Source organism: Accipiter gentilis, chromosome 8, assembly GCF_929443795.1.
Source record: "Accipiter gentilis chromosome 8, bAccGen1.1, whole genome shotgun sequence".
Taxonomy (NCBI): Eukaryota; Metazoa; Chordata; class Aves; order Accipitriformes; family Accipitridae; genus Astur; species Astur gentilis.
In genome coordinates this window covers 11,631,670-11,646,859 of record NC_064887.1, presented here as the reverse complement: position 1 = coordinate 11,646,859, position 15,190 = coordinate 11,631,670, and the positions used below count along the sequence as shown (strand labels likewise).

General features: G+C 49.8%; 1 protein-coding gene across 1 annotated transcript in view; it reads right to left on the bottom strand.

Annotated features, from left to right (window-relative positions):
• Positions 1 to 15,190, bottom strand: part of ZSWIM5 (zinc finger SWIM-type containing 5) — a 104,446-nt gene that overhangs the window by 30,817 nt on the left and 58,439 nt on the right. The window contains exon 2 of the mRNA XM_049807451.1: positions 2,373 to 2,729. Coding sequence (XP_049663408.1) covers positions 2,373 to 2,729 — 357 coding nt within the window. The remainder of the gene's footprint in view (positions 1 to 2,372; positions 2,730 to 15,190) is intronic.

Here is a 15,190-nt window from a genome sequence, read left to right as displayed (position 1 = left end):
AACATGGAAGCAGCAGCTCTTTGGGTGACCAGAGGCAGGTGGGGAAGACCCAATGCTGATCTGAAGCTCAACAGACCTCTCCTCAGGGGAAATGGGGGGGGACAAAGAAAGGATTTCTGGAGAGGCTGTTCTTGCTCTAAGGTCTAATAACCTCAGGTGTCCAATGCACACACTGGGTTACTGTTTGGGTTGCAGAGGTTGGCCTCTCAAAAGCCACCTTGGCCTCAACCCCAAGGTGAATGAAGGTGTGACCCCAAGGGTCTGAACTAGACACGGCCAAGAAATGCGCACAGAAGCCCATGAAGCTCTATTAAAGCATACCTTGAAGAATTTCAAATCGCAGGATCAGTGACCCTCTATGAACTCACAAACCCCAGCTGGGAAGGGCAAGATGGGGGAAAAATTTGGATCCCCTTCAACTGAAGGCCCCAAAATTGCGCGCTCATATACAGCCACATGCGCCTGCAGCCCTTCCTCACCCTGGGCTCGTTGCTCAAGTAGCTCTGCAATGTAGTTGCACTGCGGCTGTGCTTCACTCATTGGCAGGACAAGGAGAGCAAAGCCTATGACACTGTCCAGGATCGAGAGCCGAAGCCCTGAGCAACATCGCTCTGAACTTAAATGTGAGGTTTCTTGAGCCTTCCTTTTCACAGGGTGCAACATCTCTGAGTTTTAGATCATCTTAGACAATCTTCAGATGTTCCCATCATCCTAAGGCTGATCTACATCCTCCCCCAGGATGAGACAAGGCTGTTCTCCTGCTTGCAGAGGCATTTACTGACTTGTGACCCCGGCTAGGCAGCCACATAGGTATCAGATAGGTGCCACCTTCTGCTGGCTAAGTCAATGTGTCTCTGTCAGTTCAAAAATCACACGCTGGAGTGTGTGAATTTGCACGAGTCTGAAGGGACAGAGAATTTTTGCTTTGTTTTTTAAAACCACTTGTAAAAACAAGAGGCATATATTGAACTGGAGCCAACATCTGTATCTTTGTAAGACTCTCATCACCAGCCTTTCGCTGACTCTAGAGCAATAAATATTCAGAGCCTTAAAGCTTTTCTTCAATCTGCTTAGGAGAAAGCAGCCTCAAACAATGGCCAAGAAGGGATCTTGCCCAACCTCAGCTTCAGCAGATCAGCTCAGGGAGGGAACGGACCTCACCATATTCTTGCAGTACCGCAGCTCCTCATTCTTTTTAATGCCAAAAAATGAGGGAACCCCCCCCAAAAAACAGTAATTTAGAGCATAACCACACATGCAACAGATGAGGCCCAGCGGAGTAGACAAAAGCCTCTCCCAAGGTAGGAGCAGGAATGACCAGATAGAGATAGAGGGAGGGGAAAATATCTAAGATCAGAACTGCCATCATTGCTGCGCTGGAGGTGGACCCCTGGCCTCACCTCTACACATGGATTCAACCAGTTCAGATCCTATTTTAGGCTGCATATGGGGCTTTTCATCTTCGGAGCACTTAACAGGCATGTGTTAATCCCCACAACGCCCTTCCGTGGCAGATAAGTGTTTATTATCTCCACGCTACAGCTGGTGGGACAGGCGCGGTGGGGAGCAGCTCATTGTTGCAGACCCTGGGCAACCTCAGCTCCTGGGCTCCTTGGAAAGACACAGCGGGAGCGCCCGACTTGGGCTGATGAAGGGAACCTCAGGGCAACTCCCCAGGGAGCCTGGGCCACTTCCTGGACCAGCGGGCAACTGGAGCGGGGCTAGGATGGGCACCACTCCCCAGCCAGTGCTTTCCAGGGGACGAAGTTAAAAGCACCTTCCAAACACAAAGCCCCAGGACACATCTCTGCTGCCTTTGTACAGTAGGTCAGGACAGCGGCGCTCATTTATTATGGGCAAATTAACGCCCATGGAGATTAAAGCTTTATCTCCCGTCAGCTCAGCCGCATCTGACTTAGCAACGTGCAGGGCTGGGCTAACGCCATGTCCCTGCATGCTGGAGGAGCCATGTCCCCACTGCACCTCCCATTACTCAGGGTCCCAGCACCACATCCTTCTGGGTTGGGGACTAAATGTGCTCCCTTCCTCCACCCTTGGCTTCTCCATCCTACTCTGAGCTGTGCCTTGTGCACGCCAGCCTGTCTGCTCTGCCCTTTCTTGCCTGTTGAAGCCAGTGTTTGACAGATAAACACATAAAGAAGAACAGAGGGCAGAACCGGGATGCATGGCCAACACCAGTGTAGTTCCAACACCCATACATTAGTGTCACTTTGACACTGCCACCTCTCTCTGTACAGCAACAGACAAATGTGGCAAAATGAAGGTCACCACCGTCAGTGTGAAACCACCACCCCAGGTGCAAATGCAGAATGAATCAGTGCCAAGCCACCCAGGGAGGAGGGAGGAATTACCGTGCACTTGGTTGATCTCAGAGTTGGATGACAGGATCTCATCAGCCAACTTCTGGGCGGTGGGCAGCACCTCAGTGTGGTGTGCCGTGATCAAATACTGAACAAACTTCTGGAGCTGGTCCCTGTTCATCTGGAAAAGGGTCTCTGAGATGGGAAGACGGAGTTTGACCTGGTCTGGCTTGCGGATCCTGTACAGTGAAAGCGCCACGACGTGGGCGCAGTAAAAAATGTCCTTGTTCCCGCAGCCGCATGTCACGGAGGTGATTTTGCAGCGGTCAAAGCTGATGGCCACCTTGTAGGTCATCTCTGGTTCTGTTGCAGTCGCCGGCTCCGTTACCGTCCCACTGAGGTGGAACCCTGAAGAGGGAAAGGAGAAGAGGGAAAGGCCACGTTAGCTTCCGTCTGACCGTGACCACCCATGTAAACTCTGGAAGGAGAACAAGGCCAACCAAGGCTGCTCTTGCACCACTATGTCAAGGAGCGCACCACCCAACACATGCCATCCTAGTGGCTTACACCTAGCAACACCCAGCCTGCATACGAACACACTTCTGCACCAACACACACACACGTAGTCAGACTCATCGGTGAGTTTATTTAACAGCCAAACCCTCAGGGGAAGAGCAAAGCTGCTCGGTTCCCATTTGTTTAAGAGTCTCTCAGACTGTTTCTCTCCTGGGAGTCATCTTGATCCACGCCTCCCTCTCACTAGATTTGCAACTCATGTGAGTGAGGGCTGGCAGAAAAAGGCCAGGTTTTCTTTTCTTTGATGAGGCAGACAAAAAAAACCACAAATCAAATACAATGCAACTCGAACTGCAGTCCCTCAACCAGGTAGAGAGCACCAGGGCATGGCTACAGCTCTGAGCTCTATCACGCAGCAGGAACAAGGAGCAAGGACAGGAGCAATGCACAGACCGAAGTGGGGGCTGGGGGGAAACTGTTTGTTCCTTGATCTCCACAGTATTTGCTGCTACCCTGCAAGCTCTTAAGCTTTCCCTGAAATACAGCTGCCAGGGAGCCAGCCACTTGTTGGTGCGATCCACGCACTGAGCTGCAGGGACAGCTCAAATTGCTCACGCAAGTGTTATGGTGCTCCCGACTGCCCCTGCCATGCTAGAGGGGGTGCAGCGCCTTCGGGCACAAACCATGAAAAAAAGCCGCGATAAGTCCCAAACACAAGTGAAGAGCGAGAAACAGGCTCGGAAAGTCCTCTGGGTCCAAGGAAGGTAGATACACCAAGCAAGCGATGGATAAAGTCAGTGAGAAAAGACTGAATGCCCATCAACCTCAACCCGAAAGCCCAGGGAGCCCTTCCCGGGAGGTCCAACACCAGCACTTTGCATTTGCCCAGCCACATGGAAAAGGGACATCTTTGTTTCCCCCATTCATCTGAGGAGAATGAGGCTGCACCAGGAAGTTAATTAACATGGCTGGGGCCAACCAGTGCCCCCATGCCAGCACCTGGTGTGGTACCCAGGACCCGGCACCCCACTCCACCTGTCCCAGCCCTCCTCCCCAAACAGGATGCTCACTTTTCTCCATGTCACTGCAACCTGATAAAGCCCATGTTTGTACAGAGGTCCCTGTGGAGCCTGCCATCCCCCAGAGAAGGCGGCAGACAGCTGAGAGCCCTACAATTAGCGACAGAAAAGGAGAAGGAGTGGGGGGGTGAAGATTAAAATACATTAACTGCATCAAACCCTTGTGCGTTTGCCAGCTCTCACAAAGCCTTTCCGAGACAAATTCTACCAGAGGTTTTTAATAAATGGCATCAAAACCAGCTATTCACTGCCAGTCTCTTTAAAGCCACGCCAAAAACCACATTCAAATCTGATTAAGCGTCAAGGAGGTCTGTTTTTACTTTAGTAGAGGGAAGGAGGAAAGCAGACCTGTTCTGCTGCCATCGCCTGAAACCCACCCCACGTGGCCAGCGGAGCAGGAAGGGAGGGACGGACAGACAACCCCACACTACCCTCTCGCTCACACACCGCCAGGAGTGGAAGCGCGGCGGCGGAGATGCCGGGCTCAGCGCCGCAGGAGCAGCGTGGCCAGGGGGCTGACGAGCACACACACACACACACACACCCGCCATGAGTCCATCCCCCAGCAGCCAAACTATATAAAACCTGAGGATAAACTCCAAAGTGTTTATGTTTTACCACTTCTCTGGTCTGCGATGCTTGGCAGGCGGCTCCGACTCACTGCCAGTTTCTCCCTAGTTTACTTTTTGAACAAGTTGAAAGGATTGGAAACAACGTTCTTGAGCAAGAATGTATGTATATACGTCTATGTACACCCATAGGCACATATGCACATATATATAAAACCCTCCAAGACAAATTACTAGCTATAAACACTGCCTTGAAATGCTTACTCTAGCAAGATCATGGGCCAGACCCCACTTCGGTCTAACTGGTGTAAGCCTGAAGGAACTCATTTAACCAAACGACCTGTTTCAGACAGGTGTGAGTCTGAAAATACATCAACCATGGTCTGAATCTGGTCCCCCGACACAGGAAGTTTGTTCAGATTCTTCCCAGGTGGCTCTCGGGCACCCTAAAAGCTATGCTTCCTCCATCCGCTGCGAGAGCTGGTCCTCGCAACTTGTAGCTGGGGTCTGCACATCAAACAGGACCATTCAGCTCGCTGGCAGCTGCCAAGTTCATCTGGCACTCGAGCCCTAAGTCAAGTGTTGGTTTAGATTTTAGCTGTGGTGGCAACAGGTCTAATTAAGATAAACTAGGAACTCTATACAAAACATTTATCAAAGGCTTAGTCAGAAATTAAACATGGTGAGAGGGGGAAAGAGAGGAACTGGCAGGAACAGAGGCATTATTTGGGAATATTTATATTAACGAGAGGTCAGCCTGCAGCTACCATGCTGCACCTTGTTCTGTGGCCAGGTCTGCACCCCAGCACCCATAGATACCGAGCACGCCAGCTCAGCAATGATGGGCATCACTGTCCCAGAAAAGAGTGGTGGTTAAAAGGTAGGTTATGGTGTGGTTACTCCAACATTCATCAAAGCACTCACTCCTGGTCCACACAAAACCCTGATGCTACAGTCACCAAGAGGCTACAGGTCACCCTGGAGAAGGACAGCTGTCACTGTACCATCCGCTCTGTTCATCTCGCATCCTAGAAGCACATCGGGCAGGTGATACCGGCACTCCAGCAGAGAGAAACACAGCCCTGGCTGCAGACACGGGTTTCTGGATAGCGCTGAGAGCAAAAATATGCTCTCCATCATGTACCCCCTGCATGTTTCAAGTTAAGACATTCCTACAGCCGAGCGCTTATCTAGGACTTCATCTTCTGTTCCTTAACATAAGCTAACTTGCTGTTTGATTTGCTGCCAGCAAAGTGACAGTGCCAGGGCTTGAAAACCACGGAAAAGAAATAATTAAATACCATCTTTGTAACTACAGACTCATTACACCCCATCAGAGCCTAGCTTTGTCCCAAGAATGACATCGCCTCCTCCCTGCCCCTTAACAGCCTCCCCTACTTTTACCACAGATGGTCCCCAGTGCATGTCTCTTTGATCCAGGTTGCAAAAAGAGCTGAGTGTTCATACCTGCCCCAGAAAGAGCACAGAAAGGTGCCACAAATGTTCACAGGCACACAGGGCACAATGAGCACATCTCCTTCCTAATCCCACTTACCCATCAAATAGGGACAAAACACCAGAGCAAGGACCTTGTGTTAGTGCCACAGGACATTGTACCTCTGATTTAAATTAAAACAGACCCTAGAAATGTCTTCTGGGAGTTCATGAGCTCCACACCAATGGGACTTCCAACCTCATCAGCTGGGCAACACTTTCCTGTCCGTAGGCTGGGAGAAGCACAGATCCACAAAACATCCCTGGCTCTGAAACAGCTACGAAGGCTCAAGCCTTTAGCAGGAGATTCAGTGTAAGAGACTTTACTATTTAGACAAGACCATTAAGGCCTCAACAGAAGTATCTTTAACCAAGACAGAGAATTCTTTGATCTCTAAACCTACTCAACCAAGAGGAGCATTGAAAACTCTTCCAGTTCTGTACCAGCAGCCAGAGTCTTCCAGCTGGACATTTTTAACCCAGATGTCCACAAGCCACCTGCCAGGTGAAACTACTAGCCCGCCCTGCAGCTCCAACCCACCAGCAGGACTGCTGTGGAGACCCTAGTCTTGGGTCCTCCAGCAAACCACTGAAGGTAAAGCCAATGTTCAAGCTGATTACAGTGAAATACCTTAAGTTCAGAGATGGGCAGACCACAGGTGGAAATTTAAACCCCAGAAACAAGCAAAACTCAGGCGTAACCCCTTCCATTCTCATAACTGTGTCATCAAGAGCCCTCCAACACTCGTGAGGAGGAAGAGGAGGACTCCACATCTACAACACTAGCCGGGAACTTGAGAGCTCAGCTCTGCTCCCTCTGGCAGTTGCTGCTCACAGCCATCCCCCAGTTTTCACACTGCAGCCCAGGCAGAAGTCACAGTTGTCATTCGCAAAGTTGTGCCATTTGGAAAAATTAGCTCGCTCTTCCCAAGCGTGGCACTCACTTGCCTTTCACGAAGTGTTAGCGCAATCCTGCCAGGAAGAAAGCCTTCACACAAGAGCAGCCACCTCTAGGACCTAACCCTGGGCCAGCAGAGACCACCTGAGGTTGCTTGCACTAGCATTGCTGCACAAGAAGAGGGGATCAGTAATGCCTGGGTAATGCAGGGAGCATTTCTTCGTGTCACTGTGGTTCCTCTGCAGGCTTTTCTCGGTCTTTGTGGAAACCTTGAAGCGCGACAAGGAACAGCTCTGCAGAAGGAAACGTGCAACCACATCCACCCCTAAGCAAAGACTGCTGGTGGGATGCAGCTGGACCCTGTACTTGAAGAACTCACCCCCACATCTGGCTATCAAAAGCTCAAGTGACCTCCTAGTAACTGAGGCTGATGTTTTGGGCAGCCTCTGTCAGGAGCAACATGATGAAAAGTCCATCCACACAGCTTCCTGAAGGCACCAGCCGCATCCCCTTGCATCCCAGCCAGAGAGAGGTGGCTGCGGCAGACAGCAGCTTGGCTCCTCACTGCTCTTGTGCCTGGTGCTCGGCTCCCAGGACCCCATGTCTAGTCAGACTAACCCCATTTCAAATCTGTGTTTGGGCAGCTCTGCCTTCAGGCAGGCAGGAACTCTGCAGAACCGAACAGGAACAAATACACGGATATTTATGGGGCTCAGCAGATGTAGACGAGGTAAACTGAAGTTCTCCGTGCAAGTCGTATACACTAGGTTAACATGACCCAAATATTTTTTTTAAATTTCCAAACCACAGCGGAAAGGTATTTTAAACTAACGTGATTCCAAGCTCTTTAGTGATTAAACGGACTACAGCTCCAGCTCCTAGTGGAAAAACCATTTGTTTTTCCACTGTGTGAAAGCCGTAACTAGCAATGAATAATAATTGCTGCACCGAGTGTTATTTATAAGCCATTGTCGGTCACATTTCCGTGCCTTGAAACAGCAGCTTTCTAAACCTGAACTTAAAATCAGTCAATATTTGTAATGTAGGCAACACCCGTGGGAGGAAGGTGTCGGTGTGCTCATGCAGTGGGAAGCGGAGGTTAGTAAAATCTCCCAAAGCTTTCCAGCTTCTAGATCAATTCCTCCAGCCGGCTGATGCTGACAATTGCTCAGTCCCTGACCTTGCAGTTGGAAAGGAGATGGGCTCATGAACTCATTTGCACATGACAATGCTCCAGCAAAGTGAATCATCTGCCTCTGATAGTAACAGAGAGTACGGCGCGCCCCAGCCCTCCCGGGCTCCATTCAACCAGCGCAGGGCTGGCCTTTTGTGCTGCCAGTGCAAGAAAGACTCCACTGAAGATGTGTGCAATTAAACCCACTTTTCTTGTTGCTCTTTTGATTCAGCGTGGCTCAATGAGAGGCACCCTAGGCAGGTGTTGTCACACACAGATAAAATGTGCCTTTTCAGAGCGCTGGCAGACAAAAAGAAAGAGGGTAAGGCTGATTCAACTGCCATTTCTCCCTTGCAAAATAGGGAATCCAGGCTTCCAGCAAGTCAATGAGCAGAGCTGGTATGAGTTTACATCCTCCCTCCTCCCCAAAGCAATTTCTTTTTGTGATCGCAGGCAAAGGTGTTGCCATTGAGCGAGACCTTAGCAGGGATGAAGGAGGCAAGCGATGGCTGGCTGGGAGGATGCTGCCCCAGCAGAACACAGCCGTGCTTCTTCTGCTGTATGTTTTTCCGTCGCAGCCCTCCCCGGTCCCCACCATGCTCCTGCCCTTGCCCGATCATTACCACCCTGGAAAAGCACCTCTGGCCTTCCCAGAGCTAACGAAGACCATTAAAAACCCCTGGTAAGGAGCTGAGCTGACGCTGGAGGAGCCGTAACAAAGGGATGCGGCCGAGTTGGAGAGGATGCACCACGCCTGCAAGTATTCCCACACGCACCTATGGCCTCAGACACCAACTACCACAGGTTTAGAAGAAATACTGTGTCTCCAGGTAGGCCAGGGAAGAAGCATGAGCTGCAGCTGTGAACACAGGAGATGCAAGTGGGGCTGTTTGTGCTGGAGGGAGCCGTAAGCTCCTCTGAGCAGCTGAGTAAGCTAGAGGGACGCTCTCTCTGCCATCTGCTCTGATCCCACACCACCTCCTGCAAATGAAGAGTCAATCCGCCGGTTTCTATCCCTGTTAACCTCTAATCAGCCAAGAGGACCGGCCTCTGCCTTGCTCTTTATCTGAGCCAGCTAACGCGTGAAGTGCACCGCGCTTCCCATCTGCTCCAGCATTACTAGAGTTAAAGGACAAAGCCATTTCCCTGTCCCAAGCATTCATTTACACAGACGCCCTTGTATTAACTCAATTTCCCAGTGATTTCCATTATTACCCTTACGAGATTTCTGGTGTTTGTTTATCTAGGATCTGAAATGGAGGGTTTTTTCCTCCCCCTACCCAGCTCAGGGGGTGGCTGGACCGAGGCCACGCTCCAGATGACTGGTCCCAATCTGTGGCATTCCCCAAAAATAGTCAAAACTGTTCCCCCACTTTCTCCCCAGCCTGGAGTGCTCTTTGTTGCCCATCCAAACCCAAAGACCCATTTTTGGGGGGGTCTTTGTTGCCAGCCCCAAAGCCAAGACCACCCCTTCTGGCATCACCTTCCAGATCATTCTGCTGCCTGCCAGCAAATGGGCTTTTAATCTACCCTGACACACAACCCTTGCTCCAAAGACATATGGTTTGGGGGAAGAAGGAAAAAATACAACCAGTTTTAAAGCTCAGACTGATTTCCTCTGCTAAAGTGCAGCCCTGCAAGCTGAATTCCTCTGCTAGAAGTTCAGATCTAACACAAAACCAACCTGAATGCCCTTTTTTTGCAGCAGCATAAGCAATAGAAAGGGCTTAAAGAGAGGATGAGTTCACTGCAGCTAACATCCTGCCCACGTAATAACTGGTGGCAAAATGCTGTCAAGTCTCTGCTCTTTACTGGTATAGTATATCTTATGGTAAGCTTGAATACAAAGAGCTTTCTCATGGTTTTAAGAAATTAGAAAGATGAGGATGTGCGGTACATTTTTTGGTAGAAGTGGTGAACGCACCATCTCTACATCAAAGGAGAAAAAGCAACACATCTCTGTGACCATCTCAAAAGCATCCCTCTTCTCTCTGCATTCATGAGCGGCTGTATCTGAATAAGGAGCAACACGGTTCCTTGTTATAGCTCAGGTGTTTTCTCAACAGATGCAGTGTTGTTTTCAAGCATGAAAGAAAATATCCATGGGGAGGAAATTCACTTTTGCTGGAGCTTCCAGGCTCGTGCATCCCATCAGTCGAGGCTGCCACAGAGAAGACCCAGCCCTCCGGGCTGTCACCACCCTGGTTGCCTCAAGGAAACCGATGGGAGATGCCAAAACTCACACGCAAGGCTGAGCTGGGGTCATCTCCCGACTTCAATGGAGCCACCCAGATTTCCAACAGCTGAGACGCTGGCTTCTAGTACATAAAAGGGTTTTAATTAGGAAATGCCTCTTATCCCTCCATGCAAGCATCACCACGATGGGATCACTGATCTTCACCGCAGTCAAAAGCCAGCGGAGCAGTACTCTTCCCTTCGTTGTCTTTTTCATGTGGCAATTCACATAACTCTTAGCCCCACAAAAACATAATCTCAACCCCTAAAAGGAAAGTATGTCCCATGCCAGAGCCCTTAACCCATTGCTCCTGGCTTAAGGGCTCATCCCTGGGTACCCTATGGTCAGGGAAGAAGTTGCTCCAGAGCCATGGACATCCTTTTCTATGGATCTGCTCCCCTCACTTATCTGCTTTTCCAAGACACAGCCTTCCTCCTGCATCGGCAGCTTTTCTAGGTCTTAGCCTCAGGCTGGGGAACAGCTTTGGATTTTGTCTCCAAATACACAAAGATAAATTGTATTCAACGTATATTTTGCAACTTAAAGCTGCCTCCAGAGCGGGCCATCTCCAAACCAAAACCCAAACTCAACCCACCAATATGGAAAATCAAAAGCAAAACCAAGCCTGAGAGCCTCCTGACTTGTTTTCTTCCCACGTTTAGGTTTTGCATGGGACAGGACCAGCAGCCAGCTTAACAAGGACCAGAAAGAATCAAACCAGGGCATCACGCAGCCATGGAGGGAAGCAGGACACCACCCCGATCCTCCCTGAGACACCAGACCTTAAAATAGCAGCTCTACAATTTATAGGGAAGTTATTAGTTATAATTTTCCTGGCCCTCAGAAGCCTTCTGAGGGAATGAGGCAGCCTAGATTCAGTATGAAAATCTGCTCCAAATTCTTCCCAAAAAAGACTTTTTTCCACTAAGAATAGCTCTTTCTTTTTTTTAAAGGGAGGATAAAGTCTGACTTTCTAAGTTATTGGCAATGTTGTTAAGTGAACGTTATATTTACGAAGCGTTTCAATAGCATTTGTGGTAATGGCCTCAGTAACAGATTTGCTGAAAAGGTCAATTAACTTCCTTCTGAAAACCTCGCTTTTAAGCACAGAAAAGGGCTCGCTCTGCATTGAAACTGCTCCCCCAAAGTGGAAATATCTTTGAGATGACACCATTTTGCTGTTTCTGCTCTCCATCCCCCACTCGGGAGTTGGGCACCGACCCCAGGAGCAGGACCAGGACAATCCCCCTCTCCTGCCAACTTTTACAGCCCCCATTTGTAATAAACCCATCTCTCTTTTTTTTTTTGCTATTGAATTTCACTAAGGAGAGTACAGCCAAACATTTATTATATTGTAGAAATATTATACTTCAACAGCTTAGCTCACTTCAGTAGCCTCACAAAAACTTTGTGGTTTCCTTTCCCCCTGACCCCCAAACCAATAAAGCTTAAATTTTGGAGCTTATTAGGGCTGTTCCATATAGGGAAATTAACTACCCATTGCAGAATAAATTATTCAGCAATTGCTATTCCAGATCAGTCTCCTCTGTGGACACTTCATTCCAGAATCATTTTGGGAAACCTTGTGAGAATATTAATTATTCCAAAGGAAGGGACTTTTAATTCCAGGACAGGGAGTCACTCAATTGCTGCACACCAGTGGCTGGGCTGGTCACCAGCCCTTGGTGACAACCCTGACCAGAGCAAACCCAGAAGAGAAGGTGAGGGGTGGTGTCAAGCTTGGGAAGGTTGATGCTGAATTTCAACGTCCAGCAAAATTGAAGCGAAGGAAAGGCACACACCTTGACTTCATGTGGAAAAAATGTTTTTCCAGCTTGCTTTCAACCTATAAGCTACAAAGTGAGAGGAACCATCTAGTGAGAGCTTGGAGGACTTTGCATCATGAGGTGTAACATCTGCCCCATTGCAATGGGGAAAACAAATGATTCCTGTCCCTGGGACCTCTGCACAGAGCCAGGAAAGGGTAAGCTACATGGAGACCTCCAGCAGGACCACACTTCGGAGGGGAGAACACTTGCTCAAGTCATGTCCTGCTTCCCACATCTCAATCTTGGCTCTGCATTCTTCCTCTGAGTCTCCTGCCTGCACACTGTAGTCTCCCATCCCCGCTGGTCCCTCACAGGAGGGATGTCAGCACTTAACACGTGTCCCTGGGGGGGGGGGGGGGGGGGGGGGGAAGAGAAGGGGCAGTCACAAGGCTTTCATCCATCATGTGCATGAAGTGCATTGATGGTATCTGAGAAGCACCAGCTCTGACAGTGGAGAGACCTACAGAGCATCCAAGTGTTCTTTGGCAGCTCCCAAGCCCAACTCAACCTGCTGGTGGATGAGTTTTCCACCTCTTGCACAAGGACCAGGTTTTTGCTGCATATCCTCCAGTCCTACCAAACTATACATTACACCCAAAATTACTCAGACAACTAGATTCAGCTCCATGGAGCCTGGTGGCTGTGCCAGAGCAGCCAGACTCCTTGCCATCTCCTGGGCATGGCTGTTTCCCCAAGCCCCAGAAATGGTGTTACAAAAGGGATCCCTGATACACTGTCCACCACCACCCACGAAGCTCAACACACTTCACAGGGCAACAGCGAGGCAGCATGTTCAGGCACTATAAGAAAAATTGAAGAGGGACAAGACCAACCCAAGCGAGGCAACCACATACAAGTTCTCAGTTACCAGTATCTCTTTTCTGGTGAGACCCCACAGTGAAGTTTGGGGTCACAGCTGACAAGCAGTCAAATCACCCACTTCTGCATGACAAAAATGCTCTGCAGAACAGTCATTGCGCTTTAAATAACACTTTAAAACCCCTTTTGATCACATTAGTTTTCACATGACCCTTCTGAGAAGTCAGGAAGGCAGCGGGAGGTCTGTGGAGCAGACACTTCCCCAGCAGCTCTCCTTGCTTGAAAGGAAGGCAGTTGGGAGACAGATGCCTACCAAAGATGCTCCGCTCTCCTGCATCAGCAGTTTTCACCATCTTTAGCACACAGGCACTTCACGAGAAGCAGATTCCCGTGCAGTGATTTTAAGCTCCTCACTGCTACCATTTCTCCTTCCAGACATGTGTTGTCCCCAGCATCTCCCAGCCACATACCACCAACCTCTGCTTTAGCAAGGAGCCTGCAACTGGAAAGCTGTCCCAGAGGATCCACTGCGCATGCGAAAACAGAAGCCCTCCTGCTTTTCAAGTCAAGATGACTCCATGGTTTTTCAGCCTTCAGAAACACAAAGGGTCACAAAAGCTGATACCCAAGGAGACGCGACACACTGCTTCACTGGGTCAGGAGTGGTGTACAGGCTGCCTCTGCAAAACTCGTGTTTCTGATTAAAAACTTCACAGATTTTTTTTGCTGGAAAAAACATTGTTATTCAATCCACAGCCTAGACTGCAGGCTCCTCCGTTTGCTTTTGGTGCAGTGCAAACATATAAAATGACACCGCGTAATGACAAGATCTGTCATCGGGACGGCTGGGGCTACAGTAGAGAGAAAAATGAGGGAGCAATCCATTCTTTCTCCCTGGAATTCATCACAATTAAAACAAAAGGAAACCTATATTGTGCAGTTAACACTAAATACACAGGACTGAAGGGAAAGGGGAAAAGCGTAACATGAGACATTTAGCGGTGGTTTTCTCCCATTATGTGGCATCAGGTCCTTCTGGTGGTGGAGGGAGAGTCTCCAGCTCCTCTAACCACAGACCTATTTCAGTAATTAAGAGGGGAAAGGGAAAAGGAAAGGGAAAGGGAAAAAGGGCTGCAATATCCCAGCCAACTATCCGCTGGCTGGCTGAAATACAACCTGAAAGCCTCACCAGAGTGAAACCCCACCCCTGCAGCCTCCTGCAGCTCCTGGTTTGCCCTGACCCTCCATGGGGCGATCCAGGCAGCGCTCCCTGGCAGCAGACAACACACATGCCAGAGGGTTATCAGCAGATTTATCTCAATTTGGAATTGGAAGCAACCAAAAACACAGTGAGCTCAGCCTAACAGGACAGAAACGAAGTAAAAAGCAAACTCAGATGAGCAACTGGGGAGTTGACTCCTCTTCCTTTGAAAAGGGAAGCTGGTACTTGGAGAGAAGATGGTTTTACCCACAATCTCAGCAAAGGGTTTTAGGAATTGCCTTAATTAGCACATAGCCCAAGTACTACATGGTGCTCCCACTTAGAGACTAGAAAGCAGTAGGGGGAAATCTTCCCCTGACCCTTGAAAAAAGGTCCACAGATGTCCCTGGAAAAGGGGAAGCAGCCACACTGTGTGGGTGACACGTCCCAGCTTGGGGGTCTCTTTCCCGGTCAGATAGCAGAGCACACCCGGGGAGCTGCACCCCGTTGGGGATCTCCCCCGAGAGCAGCACCCACTGCCTTCCCCGTCCCGTGCTGAGCCAGGAGCAGGGTCCCTCTCCAGCTGGCTGGGAAACTGAGACAGTGGGGTCCAGCAGCAAAGTGGGACAGCCAGCTGGGAAGAAGTGGGCAAGGGATGCAAGGAGCCCACGCTTCACCACTGCCTCCCCTGGAAGGAAACCTCCAGCCCTGCCTTCCCCCCCAGGCGACCTCCTTGGGCTCAACCTGCAATATTTGCAAGGTTTTGGGTAAACTCCCGCAGTCCAGCTTTCTGGGAACCGCAGCTGCTGGGCTGAATATGGCACATAGTTGCAAACTAAATTGCTGTAATGAGAGGGATCAGGGCTGATGCTGGGAAACTCACGCTCGCCAAGATGACACCTGAGAATGGATCCATGTGAGTGGATTCCGTCCTGCTCCGAGGCTGGATGCTGCTAACCCTGCTTCCCCCAGCTGCTGAGCAACTCCCACAGTTTGCTGCATCAACTGCGTGTCAGGCATTTTGTATCCCTCACACTTGGGTTTTGCAGATGAG